The 14631-nt window shown below is 43.3% G+C and overlaps 1 protein-coding gene across 1 annotated transcript in view; it reads left to right on the top strand.

Annotated features, from left to right (window-relative positions):
- LOC126163131 (galactoside alpha-(1,2)-fucosyltransferase 2-like) overlaps positions 1-14631 on the top strand; it is a 362444-nt gene that overhangs the window by 197165 nt on the left and 150648 nt on the right. The window contains exons 3-4 of the mRNA XM_049920058.1: positions 3811-3983; positions 12493-12640. Of these exons, the coding sequence (XP_049776015.1) occupies positions 3811-3983; positions 12493-12640 (321 nt within the window). The remainder of the gene's footprint in view (positions 1-3810; positions 3984-12492; positions 12641-14631) is intronic.

Genomic DNA, 14631 nt, shown 5'->3' with positions numbered 1-14631 from the left:
TTGCAGGTGTCTTAAAGTTTCTAGACAAAACTTTGCAATTGCCTCTGATGTTTCGTTATTCAGCGAATCACACTTCAACAGCTTATGTTGGATCCAGTCTCAGTAAAGTATTGAAGAGCAAAAGGGAAACATCTTTTCAGCCTTGTGATTCGATGCGTAGGTGCCTGCACCGTAAAACGAAACTTTTGGAATTGTTTCAGGCATTCGAATACGGAGAATATTTTTAACAATCGCTGTAGCTTCGGTCCTGGCTGTAGACTGCATTGCGGTGACTTTGGAGTCAGGATGTATTGCGGCATTCAGTTTTACGGTGCAGTAAAGAGAACGAAGTATTGATGATACTTGACAACTTTATGAGCTGTTGTTATATCTGCAGCAGCAACAAGCAATTCTTCTTAGATATCTTCTTTAATCAGGAATGCAGAATTGGACTTTAATGTCGACGTTACTGCGACTCTGTTTGTATGATTCTTCGCGGAAATGAGATGCCTCACACCTGCCTTACCTCCCTGAGTTACCGAGATGAAACAGCTACAAATCTCACACAATGCTTCCTGATCCGTACATCCTTTCTTGACAAAGGGCCACTCTTCCTTGTAATCATCCGAAAAGTGACACTTTCTCTTTCCATCCAAAGGCATTTTCGTAAGCTATGGTGTTTATTAGACGGTAAACAGTCGACAATAACACTTCAGTCATTGAAGTAGACGTCAGCAGACCCCTCACGCCCTATATACCCCCAGTAAACGCTTCAACCATTACTAACTTGCACCCGTTGTTCGTATTACGTTTAGAAAGAATTGTCTTATCAGATCGCTATTCAAATTGAAAGTGCCCTGTATTGTTATTTCAGTCCCCAAAAAGGGGCGGGCTGGCAGCGGCACAATACGCCACTCTTCAGCCAAGAGAGTTGCAGAGAAAACATAAGCAAATGAGAAAATAATGCATAACATAGAATGGTATAAAGTGATGAATTAACAAGAACAAAAATAGATGAGTGGAAAGGTTAGATTTAAAAACAACATAGACGAGGACCATACACACATGCGGAGAATGAACACTGTGAGTCGACATGAAAATAAAGAAACACCACAGTGGGAACACAAATGAATGATACTGGCAACACAGCTGGTGCTGGTGGAATGTAGCACTGCACACAGCATTGGAGTAACACTGACACCACAACAAACACGTTAAAAATCACTGCACGCAAGGGGACCTACCACTGGGTGAAGGGAGGAGGGGGGAAGATAAGGGGGGAGAGACAGTAGGGAGAAACCAGGATGGGGGTAGGAGGGGGCAGTGGAGGGGAGAAGGAAAGGAGCTGGAAGCCCAGGAGAGGGGTGCGGAATGAAAAGGAAAAAGGTGTTCAACAGGGGAAAAGGAGGTAGAAGGGAAGGGGGATAGAGAGGGAGAGAGGGTAGGAGGGGTAGATGGAAGGCACGAGGACGTCATCCGGAAGGGGGACCTGTTCTTCCGCGCGACCCTGCTTAAATAGTTCCATGAAATAGTCTGGTATTTTCTCGAATGATGGCGCTAGATGTAGTCGCATCGTCGATACAGGATACTAACAGGCAATGCCCTCTGAGACACTACTTTGTCAACATAAACTTGTTGCCAGAATGAGATTTTCACTCTGCAGCGGAGTGTGCGCTGATATGAAACATCCTGGCAGATTAAAACTGTGTGCCCGACCGAGACTCGAACTCGGGACCTTTGCCTTTCGCGGGCAAGTGCTCTACCATCTGAGCTACCGAAGCACGACTCACGCCCAGTACTCAGAGCTTTACTTCTGCCAGTATCTCGTCTCCTACCTTCCAAACTTTACAGAAGCTCTCCTGCGAACCTTGCAGAACTAAAGTTTGGAAGGTAGAAGACGAGATACTGGCAGAAGTAAAGCTGTGAGTACCGGGCGTGAGTCGTGCTTCGGTAGCTCAGATGGTAGAGCACTTGCCCGCGAAAGGCAAAGGTGCCGAGTTCGAGTCTCGGTCGGGCACACAGTTTTAATCTGCCAGGAAGTTTCATATCAGCGCACGCTCCGCTGCAGAGTGAAAATCTCATTCTGGAAACATCCCCCAGGCTGTGGCTAAGCCATGTCTCCGCAGTATCCTTTCTTTCAGGAGTGCTAGTTCTGCAAGGTTCGCAGGAGAGCTTCTGTAAAGTTTGGAAGGTAGCAGACGAGATACTGGCAGAAGTAAAGCTGTGAGTACCGGGCGTGAGTCGTGCTTCGGTAGCTCAGATGGTAGAGCACTTGCCCGCGAAAGGCAAAGGGCCCGAGTTCGAGTCTCGGTCGGGAACACAGCTTTAATCTGCCAGGAAGTTTCATAAACTTGTTGAAATAAATAAAACTAACTGTGGATGCATTTACATGTTCTACTAACAGATGGCGTTATTTCAGTACTTGAGCCAAGCTCGTAACAGTATTTAGCAAAATCGGGACACAAATGGGTTTGTCAGGCTGTCGGGACAAGAAGGTTCATAACGATGATGGACCCAATATACCGGGATGGATGGCAACCCTAACTACAGGGCACAGAGGATTTTAATTACTACTGCATCTAGTTGCACGAACCACTTTTTTAAGATAACTGCAAATGTAATAAATTTTCTCTACATTGAATTAGCCTTATCTCTTTCGCTTACGATTCTCTCGGTAATAATGATGAAGGGATAGGACCTAGCTGATGGTTACTGAATTGGGATAATCAGTAGCACTCACAATGTTTACAGTTCAACTAAAAGAAAGCACTATAATGTTCAAAGTGCTAAAACTATTACGCTGACAAGCCTGTACATAAGTACAAAGATGAATGGCTTGATCTTACTTTGTGGCGAGCTGTAGGTGGTGCGACGTAATTCATTTTTTAACTATCGTTATTGGCAACAGGCTCTTCTTTGACAACGAGCAACTTTTAATAATTTTGGCCACACGGTACTTTTCTTCAATTGTGCTTATATGCTTTGTAGTGCTCCCAAATATGTGGTCGCTCGCCCATTCAGAACGCCCTGCTATGCTTAAAACACCATTCTGAGAACGCTGTCAGTTTAGCACCGCCACTTTGCGTCCATACTTCATCACAGAAGACTCTCCCTCTCTCTCTCTCTCTCTCTCTCTCTCTCTCTTTCTCCCTCCCTCCCTCCGTCTCTGTTACTCTGTTACTGACTCTGCGAGCGCTCGCACCCAACGATATTATTGTGTGCTTTGGAACAGATGCTTTGGATACTACACTGTACGAACTCCCCCGACATTGCCAGCGTTTCCACTACAAAGTTTTTACAAAATTATTTTTCAATAGTTTTTTCGTAATTATGTTGTAGTAGTTTTTAAGCAGTGAATATTCACTCCGTCTTCAGGCCACGAGTGGCCTACCGGGACCATCCGACCGCCGTGTCATCCTCAGTGGAGGATGCGAATAGTAACAAACAAACGGCTGACAAGCTTCGTCTTTTCCGAGATGCTCGATCTCAATCGCCATGCCACAACAGTCTGCCATTTGGAAAGTCGCTTATGTCTGTGGATTTCCCCATTTTCCATCACTGGAATGATTCTCCTATTCATATCTGCTCTGCTTTTATTCTTTCCTTACCGTGTCACGTGGCCGCAGTGTTACTAGGCGGCATTCTCTCTCTCGGTGGGCTGTGATCGTCATGTATTGGCTCACGATTACTTATTATGTTCACCAGCTGGACAGTATTCGAAGCTTTTTTCTCTTGTGTACGCTTGTAGGACTGATCTTCAGTGAGGATTGGGTGCTTTGACGCGGAAATACCTCGCCCTTTCTTAACGCTGATGTGTCGTGTTCTCGGCAGGTGTTCGAGCCGCTCGGAGTGCCAGAGACGTACGAGTTCCTGTCGCAGTCCGGGTGCCCCGAGGATACCATGGAGGAGGTGGACCAGCGCGTCTTCAAGGTCGACCTGGAGAGGCGGCCGCTGCCAGAGGTCGTCGCGCGGGCTAAGGAGCTGCACTTGCCCATCGTCTTCGAGTAAGTAAGAGGGGACACACCGCTTTGAACATAGGATACTTGTACTGATTTTCTGTACGCAAAATAATTCAATAAATTCAAAGAGGCGTGGTTCACTGAGGTAAAAAAAGTGCTAGACACGTGGATAACGTATATTACTGTAGGAAATGCTACAACGAGCCACAAGTTTTTTTTTAAATTATTTAAGTCCATATGAGAAAAAGTACCACCACAGCTGTAGCTTGAGAATGTCTCTAATGTACCACAAGATTAATTTCGACGACAAATTATCACCATCCTCAGGCCCTGTTTGCCAAAGAACAATTACACAATTCCAATATTTGAAAACTAAACAACTATAAGACAATGAACACTTATTTATTTAGCGTATGGCTAATACAGACATATCATAAAATTAAATTACATATACATATGTACATATTGACACACAAGAAACTTAAATTTGTCTTTACAACGGAATATCCAGTCCTTCAATCCAGGGCACTGCATCTGGGAGTTGCTAGCAGGAAGTCCTCTTTGGCGCCGTGATAGGCTCGAATCCTGCATTCACTGACAATGTGGTGAACAGTCTGGTATGGAGCCCCGCAGTCACAGGCTGGATCAGGCAGCTTCTTCCACTTAAAGAGAGCATCCCTGCATCGGCCATGGCCGGTACGGATTCTGTTGATTGTAGTCCAGGTCTTGGGTGGTAGGTCGAATCCACTTGGAAGTTTAGCACCTGAAAAGACGTTATGCAGGCGCACATCTGTCCCTGCTTCCCACCGACCTTTCCATTCTTCGAGAGGTTTTAAATCCTTAGCAACCATGTCAGCAGCATCGCACAGAGTTGGATGGCGTGATTTCAGTCTTTTAAGATTTAAAGGTGGCAGGTAGCTATGCACGGGTAGGTTAGAATTCCTGGAGATCTTGTGGAATTCTCTCATAAGGGCAGTACATCTGCGTAGATCATGAGGCATTATACCAGTTAACAGTGGAAGCCAATAAACAGGAGTAGATCTGATTGCGCCCGATATTATGCACATTGTCGTATTCAGCTGGGTGTCAACAAGCCTTGTACGATGACTGTTCATCCAAACAGGTGCACAATACTCAGCACTTGAGTACACCAAGCCCAGAGCTGAAGATCGCAGGGTGGTTGCTGAAGATCCCCAGGTAGTACCGCATAGCTTAAGGAGGATGTTGTTTCGAGTCCTTAACTTTTGAGCTAAGTTAAGAAGGTGTTGTTTGAAGCATATTGTACGGCCCAGGATGAACACATAAAAATTATGGTACTCTAACGTATTAGTTTAAGTAACCTTAGATAATATTCTCGGAAGTACTAATAGAGCACATATATCAATACCTCCATTTTTTCGTGCTCTATCGTCAAACGATAGACATCTAAAAAGGCAACTTCAGCCCCTTTGAAACCAAATAATTAGAACAGCACGATGTACCACGGTATAAATTTAACAAAGGGTCCCAAATATCAGAATGATCCAACTACAAATGTTCATTATTGTTTAAAGACGATGCCAAAGATGTATACGTGATGTAAGAACCTAACGGTAAAAGCGAAACCTACCTGGCACAGGTTAACCACAGATCCACACAGTTTTGTGACAACCTATCTCCAAGAACTGAAAACGCCCTCCTCTCAAAACCCTTGATAACTATGTACCCTTAAATAATCACATACACCAGGCCTCAAATATTATGTTTACTATTATGCCCTTGTGTGATAAACACAAACATATATCCGCAGGAAACTAAACTAAAATACCCACATCAAATAGTATATTTCTCCATAATAAAACCCTCCTAGGAATAAAAACCTAGGAACTCGAAAACACATTTAAATATCTATAATATAACTGCTACAACTTCATTGTCTCAGGGTTGGGCACAGGTGGTTAAGACGATCTGGTGCCCTCTGATATCTAGTCATGTACAATACGTAAATATGTAGGCCAGTATACCATCGGATAAGGTGTAACAACAATAAAAACTGTGGTACATTATTGTTGTTAAATTTATACCGTGGTACACTGTGTTGCTTTAATGATGTGGTTTGGAAGGAGGGAAAGTTTCCTTTTTAGATGTCTACTGTTTTTACCTATGACGACAGCCATGTGTTTTTTTGACTGTGATTCAGGTTTATTCTTTGTTTTTGTTTTATATTCTTATACATTTCTAGACTATACCAGGAAAGAATGATGGTATTGACGTATGTACTCTATTGGTACTTCGACTAATACATTAGAGTACGATAATTTTTATCCGTTCATTGTTTTATAGTTGTTTAGTTTTGAAATATTGACACTGAGTAATTATTCTTTGGTAAACAAGGACTGCGAATGGAGGTAATGTGGCGACAAAACTAGTCGTGTGATAAAATAGAGACATTCTCAAGATACAGCTGTGGTGGTACTTTTCATCATATATATCATGAGCTGAAGTCTCTCTTCCATCCAATAAGATGGACATCCATAGATTTTAGTGCACCTTTATTAGTTTTGGGCCTGAATCCATCGTCAGACCGAAGAGCAGACTTCTTTGCAAGTTTTACATTTGTGTCCTAAAATATAACAAGGCTTTTGTAATTGCATATTTTACAAAAGGTTCCTCATTTGCGTCCTAAAATATAACAAAGTTTTTATAATGACATAATTTTACGCTTATATATGCTCTATGCATTGTACTTACTTAGTACATATTATAAGAGGGAGGTTTTGTTTTCTTTTACGATTCATGCTGATTGATGAACTGAACTAAATACAAGATGGCGGATACATTTGTTAACATCAACTGCTGATCTGATGTGTCGAAGAACGTCATAAGTGTACAGATATGGCACACTTCTGGAACTTATACAAAGATACTTCTTTGTAGAACAGATAATTTTATATGGATATGCCTTTTAATATTTAGCTTTTAAGATGCTGGTGATGACCAGTGAAGAAATTTCTCTCTGTCAGTTAATTATTATTTCTATCACTTCAGATTGTAGGAGTTGTATGATATTTTGGAGGTACATTTCGTTTTTTAATTTTATTTGATCATTCAGGATGCGGACAGTTTTACTGTCAATCCGGTTGTATATTTCTAATTCCTCTAGCAAATTGATCTGTACTTCTTTTTCAGCAAATTTTCCTAATTTTTCTTTTATACTTATCTCTGTGTGTTGGGACAAGTGAGTAGCGAAAGATGATTTATTTGGGTTGTGAGCCTGAGAGCATCCATGTGTTCGTGGTACTGTACACTGAAACTCCTACGAGTTTGCCCAATGCAAAACTTGGGGCACACCGAACAATTTAGTTATTAAATGTTAACTTGCGGTGTACTTCAGTTTTTAAATTTAAGTTATGAACATTTTTATCTTTCATTTTATTGTTTGCGGAAAAAGTAATTTTGATATTTTTGGCATACAATAAGTTTGCAGTCTGATGTGACACTTCACCAATTAATGGTATGCAGACATAGTTCATAGAGTTTTGAGGAGTTATTTGCGCTTAAGTTCTGTTTCATTTAGACTAATAGCTATCTTTGTTATTGTGTTTGTTTTTAATTCTGTTGTGAAGTTTAATGGTGGTTTCAGAGCTGTAGCCATCATTGTGAGCTATTAGTTTGATTGTTTCTACTTCTTGTAGTTTAACTTGAGTGTCCAAAGGGATTTTTTTTTCCATTCTGTTGAGCAGTGCCCTATAATATGCCATTTTGTGTTGCTTGGGGTGACATGATCAGCTATTGATTGTGACATGCGTTGTAATGGGTTTTTTATATATTTTAAATTTGTGTTTACCATTGTATTTAGTAATTTTTGCATACAAGAGATTTATCCTATTATCAATTTCATACTCGTCAGTAAATTTTATGTTTTGTTAGAGTTTGTTAAGCTCAATTGCAAACTGATCAATTTCTTCTACTCTTCCATCGAATAAGATAAGTGCATCATCCACAAACGTTTGTAATATATGACCTTTTTCATTATTCTCATAGGATGTTTGGAAATGATTTATGTAAATGCTGGGCAGGGGGTTAGCTAGGCAACTGTCCATTGCACGGCCATCTTTCTGCTCATAAAATTTTTTATATAAGCCTAAGTAGTTATGTGATAGCACTAAAGGTAAAACTTCAACAAGGTCATAAATTTCAGGTAGTCTCATCTTTTTATATCCAAGCAAGTTATTTTTAATAACTGAAATTGTTTCTTTTAACAGTATATTTGTTACAATTTAACAAAAGGATATTCCTAAAAACATTCCGCAAAGAGAAGCATCTTCAAGAGCACCCTGATTTCCAGGAAAAGCAATAACTGGTAACATGTGAACTAAGTCAAGTGCTATAGACATGAGATCTTAAGTTCATTCCATTTTTATGAATTCCAAAAAGTTCCCCCTCGATAGGTGAGTGGTCGCCGGCACGGTAGCTCAGCGTGTTCGGTCAGAGAGCCGGCTGGCCTCTGTAATAAAAAAAAAAAAACTGAGTGGAAGGGTCAACAAACGAACTTGAACGGATTTCATTGTGACGTCCGCAACGACCAAACACAACGATCAACAGCGAACAAAATGGAAAAAAGTGGTCAGCGCGGCCAAATGCTGTGCAAAGGGGCCGGGTTCGAGTCCCGGCTGGGTCGCAGATTTTCTCCGCTCAGGGACCGGGTGTTGTGTTGTCTTCATCATCATTTCATCCCCATCGACGCGCAAGTCGCCGAAGTGGCGTCACATCGAAAGACTTGCACCAGGCGACAGGTCTATGCGACGGGAGGCCCTCGCCACACGACATTTTATTTCAGTTCCAGAAAGCTTTCGAGACCGTTCCTCACAAGCTGCTTGTGATCACACTACGTGCTCATGGAGTATCGTTTCAGTTGTGTGATTGGATTCGTCATTTTCCGTCGGAAAGGTCACAGTTCGTAGTAACCGAGGGAAAGTCATCGAGCAAAACCGAAATGATATCTTACGCTCCCCAAGGAACTGTTATAGTCTTCTGCTGTTCCTAATCTATACAAACGATTTATGATCAGCCCTCTTAGATTGTTTGCAAATGTTACTGTCGTTTACTGTCTAATAAATTAACTGGAAGATCAAACCGAATTGCAAAACGATTTAGATAGAATATCTTCATGCCAACTGACAATAAAAACTAAACAATAAAAAGCATGACGTCTTCCAAACGACTACTAAATAAATTATGTCAAATTTTAGTTGCACGCTAAATCACTCAAATTTAAAGTTGGTCGATTCATACTGTAGAACAAGCACTGGCTTTACACTGGTAGGAACCTGTTGCTTAGTAAGCACCAAGCACTGCAGCAATTCGATTGTCGCGTGGTATTCGTCGCGTGGTATCGCAATGGTTGGTTGGTTGGTTTGGGGAAGGAGACCAGACAGCGCGGTCATCGGTCTCATCGGATTAGGGAAGGATGGGGAAGGAAGTCGACCGTGCCCTTTCAAAGGAACCATCCCGGCATTTGCCTGGAGCGATTTAGGGAAATCACGGAAAACCTAAATCAGGATGGCCGGACGCGGGATTGAACCGTCGTCCTCCCGAATGGTATCGCAATGGGCAGCCGAGAATGAAGTGGCCGGTATCACCCTCCGCGCCGCAATCACTTATGGGCGAATCAATCAGCTGTAGCAGATAGAGATGCAGCCAGAATCCTCTCTGGTTGCAAACGGAGGCGGAAATGGTAACTGTAAACGTTCTGTGGGACATACCAAGGGAGTACGACGATCGTACGGCGATATGTGGTAGTACAGCTGCATAATGCCTTCCACTTTGTTGGTAAGGTAGGTGCGACTTATTTTTGGACAAGGTTCTGATCTGCCGACGGCCACATTGCTCTAGGTTTGTGCAAGGAACATTTTTGTATGCAATTGTTCCGTGGTGTGTGGCACTCTTAGAGAAAGCGTCGACAGTATCATTGCATTTGATACCATTGTATTTTATGGTATTTTATGTTAACCGGGGACCTAGAAAGGACGGAGAGGCTCCGTGCCCGCCGCTGCGTTCCACAACCCCACGATGACGTCCACAGTCCACTTCAGCCCTCCGCCGCCTCACACAGAACCACTCTTTCAGGGTTATTGTGCGGTTCGGCCCCCGGTGGACCCCCAGGGAACGTCTCACACAAGACGAGTGTAACCCCTATGTTTGCGTGAGAGAGTAATGGTGGTGTACGCGTACGTGGAGAACTTGTTTGCGGAGCAATCGCCGTCAAAGTGTAGCTGAGGCGGAATAAGGGGAACCAGCGTGCATTTGCCGAGGCAGATGGAAAACCGCCTAAAACCATCCACAGACTGGCCGGCTCACCAGACCTCGACACAAGTGCGCCGGGCGGATTCGAGCCGGGGACCAGGCGCTCCTTCCCAGTCCGGAAAGCCATACGTTAGACCGCACGGCTAACCAGGTGGGCATCTGATACCATCGTGCCCTTTACCCACAGAATGGTTATTTTCTTGTTACAACGCTGTAATGGTGCAGCACAGTCTGTGATCTTCTACACAAAATAATGGTTTGTGTTATTGACAAAATGATTCCAAGTGAGCAATAATGCTGATTGCGAGTTCGACAGTTCAATGAAAGTATCTTTATCGAAGCCCTTCTAGAACTGTGGTTTAAGTACAAACTCTTCCGGATGGAGCTGGAATTGGCCTCTGTGGTGTGTCCTTTTTCATAATATGCACTTCCTAAGCCGTCTGCAGCATGTGATCCATCTGTGTACACATGTCCCCATCGACTTAAAAAGTCCTCGAGCAATTGCGGGCTCATATTATGGTCCACGTGAGGTGTATCCGTTCGGATTTGTAAATCTGTCATCGGATTCTTGTAATCCGTCATGAGTTACAGCTGTTCGAAATGAGGAAACGGCCTGGTAATAACAGGCATCTATTATATCGCTACCAAATACAGCATACAGCAGTCCCGGCGAAGTTTTATGCGAACCATTAGAAGAGCCGCCTGAAATAAGACGAGAAAATCAATAGCAAAACTGTATTAATCAGACGCTAATAAGCTGCTGGGAATCATCTATCGTTTCCGCTCAAGAACTGGCATCACACGGTGCAATGCCAATCTGAAGAAATGGGGATATAAAGAGTGCAACTCCTGTGAGGGCATGACAATACAGGATCATCAACATCAAATTACATGCTCAAAAATTGGCAAAATTTGCACAGTACCAGACATTATCATAGAAAAAGACAAAAACATCCAGATAGCTGATTGCTGAAAACGTGCGGTATAGTTGGTGATCCGGCCATGTAAACTAACGACAGTGTGTCGCGGAGCGGCACGGTGTTACCTCGCGTGTAATCTTTTTTTTCAGGCCTGTGAAATCTGTTTACGGTGTGTGTTTAGCACTTCATTCAGTCTTGGCTGATGCTTTAGCGCCGTAGAAAACTTTTAATCTATTTAAGAATAGCATCGTCTTTCTATTTCTTTAGCGTTTGTCCCACCTAGTGGCGGCGTTCGCTGAATGGATTCGCTGTCTCCATTTTGTTCGATTGCTATCCATGTCTGGATCAAGATCCACAGCCTTCAGGTCGCTGTGCAGACTTTCGGCCCGTCGCTGTTTTGGTAGTGCCTCGGGCCACTTCCCCATGACCTCCGCTGTGCAAGCTGCCTTTGCTATAGTATTGTCCTCTGTGCGCAGCATGTGTCCAAACCATCGCAGACGGGTTTCTCGTATTTTCTTCTGGATCAGCGCGACCCAAACACGTTGGCTGGTGGTATCATTCATTATGTAATCCAGTCGAGTGATGCCAGACGTCCGCCTCGGTTTCTTCGTCTCCATGACCTCTCCATCGTCGTTCTACGCCTTTTGTAACTGGCCAACACTTAGTGCCATAGACAGCCACGGGGCGGATCAAGACTCCGATAGGTCCTTGACTAAGATTATCCTTCATCCTTCGATCACAGGTAGGTCTTGTTCGCCAGCTCATCCAGGCTGTTCTGCGCACGTGTCGGACTCGTCTTAGGTTTTTGTTACTCGTGTTGGGTCTCTATCAACGTTCATGGTCCCAAATTGGAAGTTGTTCATTCCACTCCTGTCGTCAAGTACAATACTATCAATTTCAGTATTTACCACGTGTGCACCCGCTACTTTATCGTGTATAAGTGACTGGTGCTCAAACTGATAACTATATATACTTGACGCCCGGGAATCTTCCTTTAACCTGATGTAATGTTATCCTTGACCTGAAGATGGCCACTTGACTGTTACTGGTTGTTTATAAATAAATATTCTTTACAGCAGCTTTCGATGGTTTTTGGTACGGTTTTCCACATGCATTGAAGCTGTCTATAGAAAATATTTACCCTGCTTGAGATATCAACATGTAAATTGTTATAGAGTTTCTTAGTAAGTTTTCATCTTTGATTAGTGATTTTTACTTGTCGCTGTGGATAACTTTCAAATCCGAAACTGCAATCGCAACAAAACTCCACGACTTATTTTTTTTTGTGTGTAGAAACGTGGCCCTCGGTTTCTATCGTTAATTTGAACGAGGACAATGTCTTGTTGCAGGATATGCATTATCCTGCCGGAGACGATAGTTCCGCTGGCCGCCGAAGTGCGGCGCCACTTCCGGTACCAGCCGAGGCTGCGCAAGTACGCTGACAACAAGCTGCGCTCGCTCAGGAGGAGCGTCGTCAAGGCCAATCCCGACGTCAAGGTAGGTGGCCGCCCGTTCGATTGACAGACTAACTTTTTCCACAGAAGAATAGTTTTCATATCTTTGTACACTCACAAAGTTACTAAAAAATATTTCATTCGCTCAACACCGTCTGTCGACTTCTTCGTGATATCTCTCTCGTTTTACACCGAGTCGTAACTTACACCTTCCCCCAGGGGCAAATCTAGGGTTCTGTCGCGGAAGGGGAGGGGGAAATCTGAATTTGTTACTACCCCCCCTCCTAATATCACAAATGTAACTTGCCATAATCACCAGTTTTGACGAGCCACAGAAACCTAATACTTTCATTAAAATAATAATAAAAATATAAAATGTTTTATTATACTGTAATAATAGTAATTTTTTATGTTTTAACGTAACTCCCAAGAAAGTCTACTTCAGAGAAATACGTCACATAAGTATCGCTCGTTCAAAGATTTGAGTATTACGCGTCATGCAATTTATTTAAAGACTACAGTTTCATCCCCATGGTAGGGTGCTGAGGTAGCATCTGCGCTTAGTAAACAAAACGCCCTCGGTCCAGGGTTCGAACCATGCCACCGCATAAAATTTGATTAATAATCAGCATTGGTAGCCGAAGAATTCCAGCATAAGCAGTCACCCTCATGCACCAACGGCCTTGTCGAAGAAGGCGGAGGAGCGAACAGAGGTTCAGCGCACTCTCTTGCCCCTGGGTTGGGAAACTGCCCCTAAAGAAGGAAGAATCGGCAATGGTCAACGGCATGAGGATGCAGAAGGCATGGAAACCACATCATTAATGACACATAACGCATATCCACAGAAGATGTGGCCTGCAATTGAAAAAGTGTCGTGATGGTTTCTCCATTGGCAAAAGATTCGGGAATAGTCCCCCATTCGAGTCTCCGGGACGGGATTGCCAAGTGGAAGCTGACAATGAGGAAAAGATTGAATAACCGTCGAAAGGATAACGACCTATGAGTCGAGACGTGGAATGTCAGAACTTTGAACGTGGTACGGAAGCTACAAAATCTGAAAATGGAAATGCAAATGTTCAATCTAGATATAGTGGGGGGCCAGTGAAGTGAAATAGAAAGAAGACAAAGATTTCTGGTCAGATTAGTATCTCGTAATATCAACAAAAGCAGAAAATGGTGTGCCGGGAGTGCCAGAATTAGGATTACTTATGAATAGGATGGTAGGGCAGAGAGGGTGTTACTGTGAATAGTTGAGTGATAGGGTTGTTCTCATTAGAATCAAGAGCGAACCAACACCGACAACAATAGTTCAGGTGTACGTGCCGACGTCGCATCCAAATATGAAGAGAAAGTGCAAGAGGATATTGAACGCGTAATTCAGTATCTAAAGGGAGATGAAAATTTAATAGTCAAGGGAGATTGGAATGCTGTTGTAGGGGAAGGAGTGGAAGAAAGGGTTGCAGGAACTTGGCCTTGGTACTCGGAATGAGAAAGTAGAATGACTGAGTTCCGTAATAAATTTCAGCTAGTAATAGCGAATACTCTGTTCAAGAAGCCCAAGAGAAGGAGGTATACTTTGAAAAGGCCGGGAGATGCGGAAAGATTTCAGCTTGATTACGTCATGGTCAGGTAGAGATTCAGAAATTAGGTACTGGATTGTAAGGCATACCCGGGAGCAGATACAGACTGTGACTTAACAACCATTTCACCCTCATTTAAATATATGGCCAAGAGAACAAGCCTTCAGGAAATGTGAAACGATCTCTGTCGCCCAGGACCGTGTGCCACAAAGAGCGCAGATTCGTGACGAGGTGGGGAAATTCACAGACGTCTATTGTGCTGAATGAGGCCTAACCGCTGTAGTGTGCGAGACGGATGACCACCTACATCGTATGGAAATCCTGTAGAAGCCGTTTGTGGCCAGGCAGACATAGCAATGTTAAATACGGCGGACCTAAGATCGGCCACCCCCCCATGAACCATGGACCTTGCCGTTGGTGGAGAGGCTTGCGTGCCTCAGCGATACAGATAGCC

This window comes from Schistocerca cancellata, chromosome 2, assembly GCF_023864275.1.
Source record: "Schistocerca cancellata isolate TAMUIC-IGC-003103 chromosome 2, iqSchCanc2.1, whole genome shotgun sequence".
Lineage (NCBI taxonomy): Eukaryota > Metazoa > Arthropoda > Insecta > Orthoptera > Acrididae > Schistocerca > Schistocerca cancellata.
The sequence above is the reverse complement of the archived record's forward strand: the minus strand, read 5'-3'. Positions and strand labels throughout refer to the sequence as shown.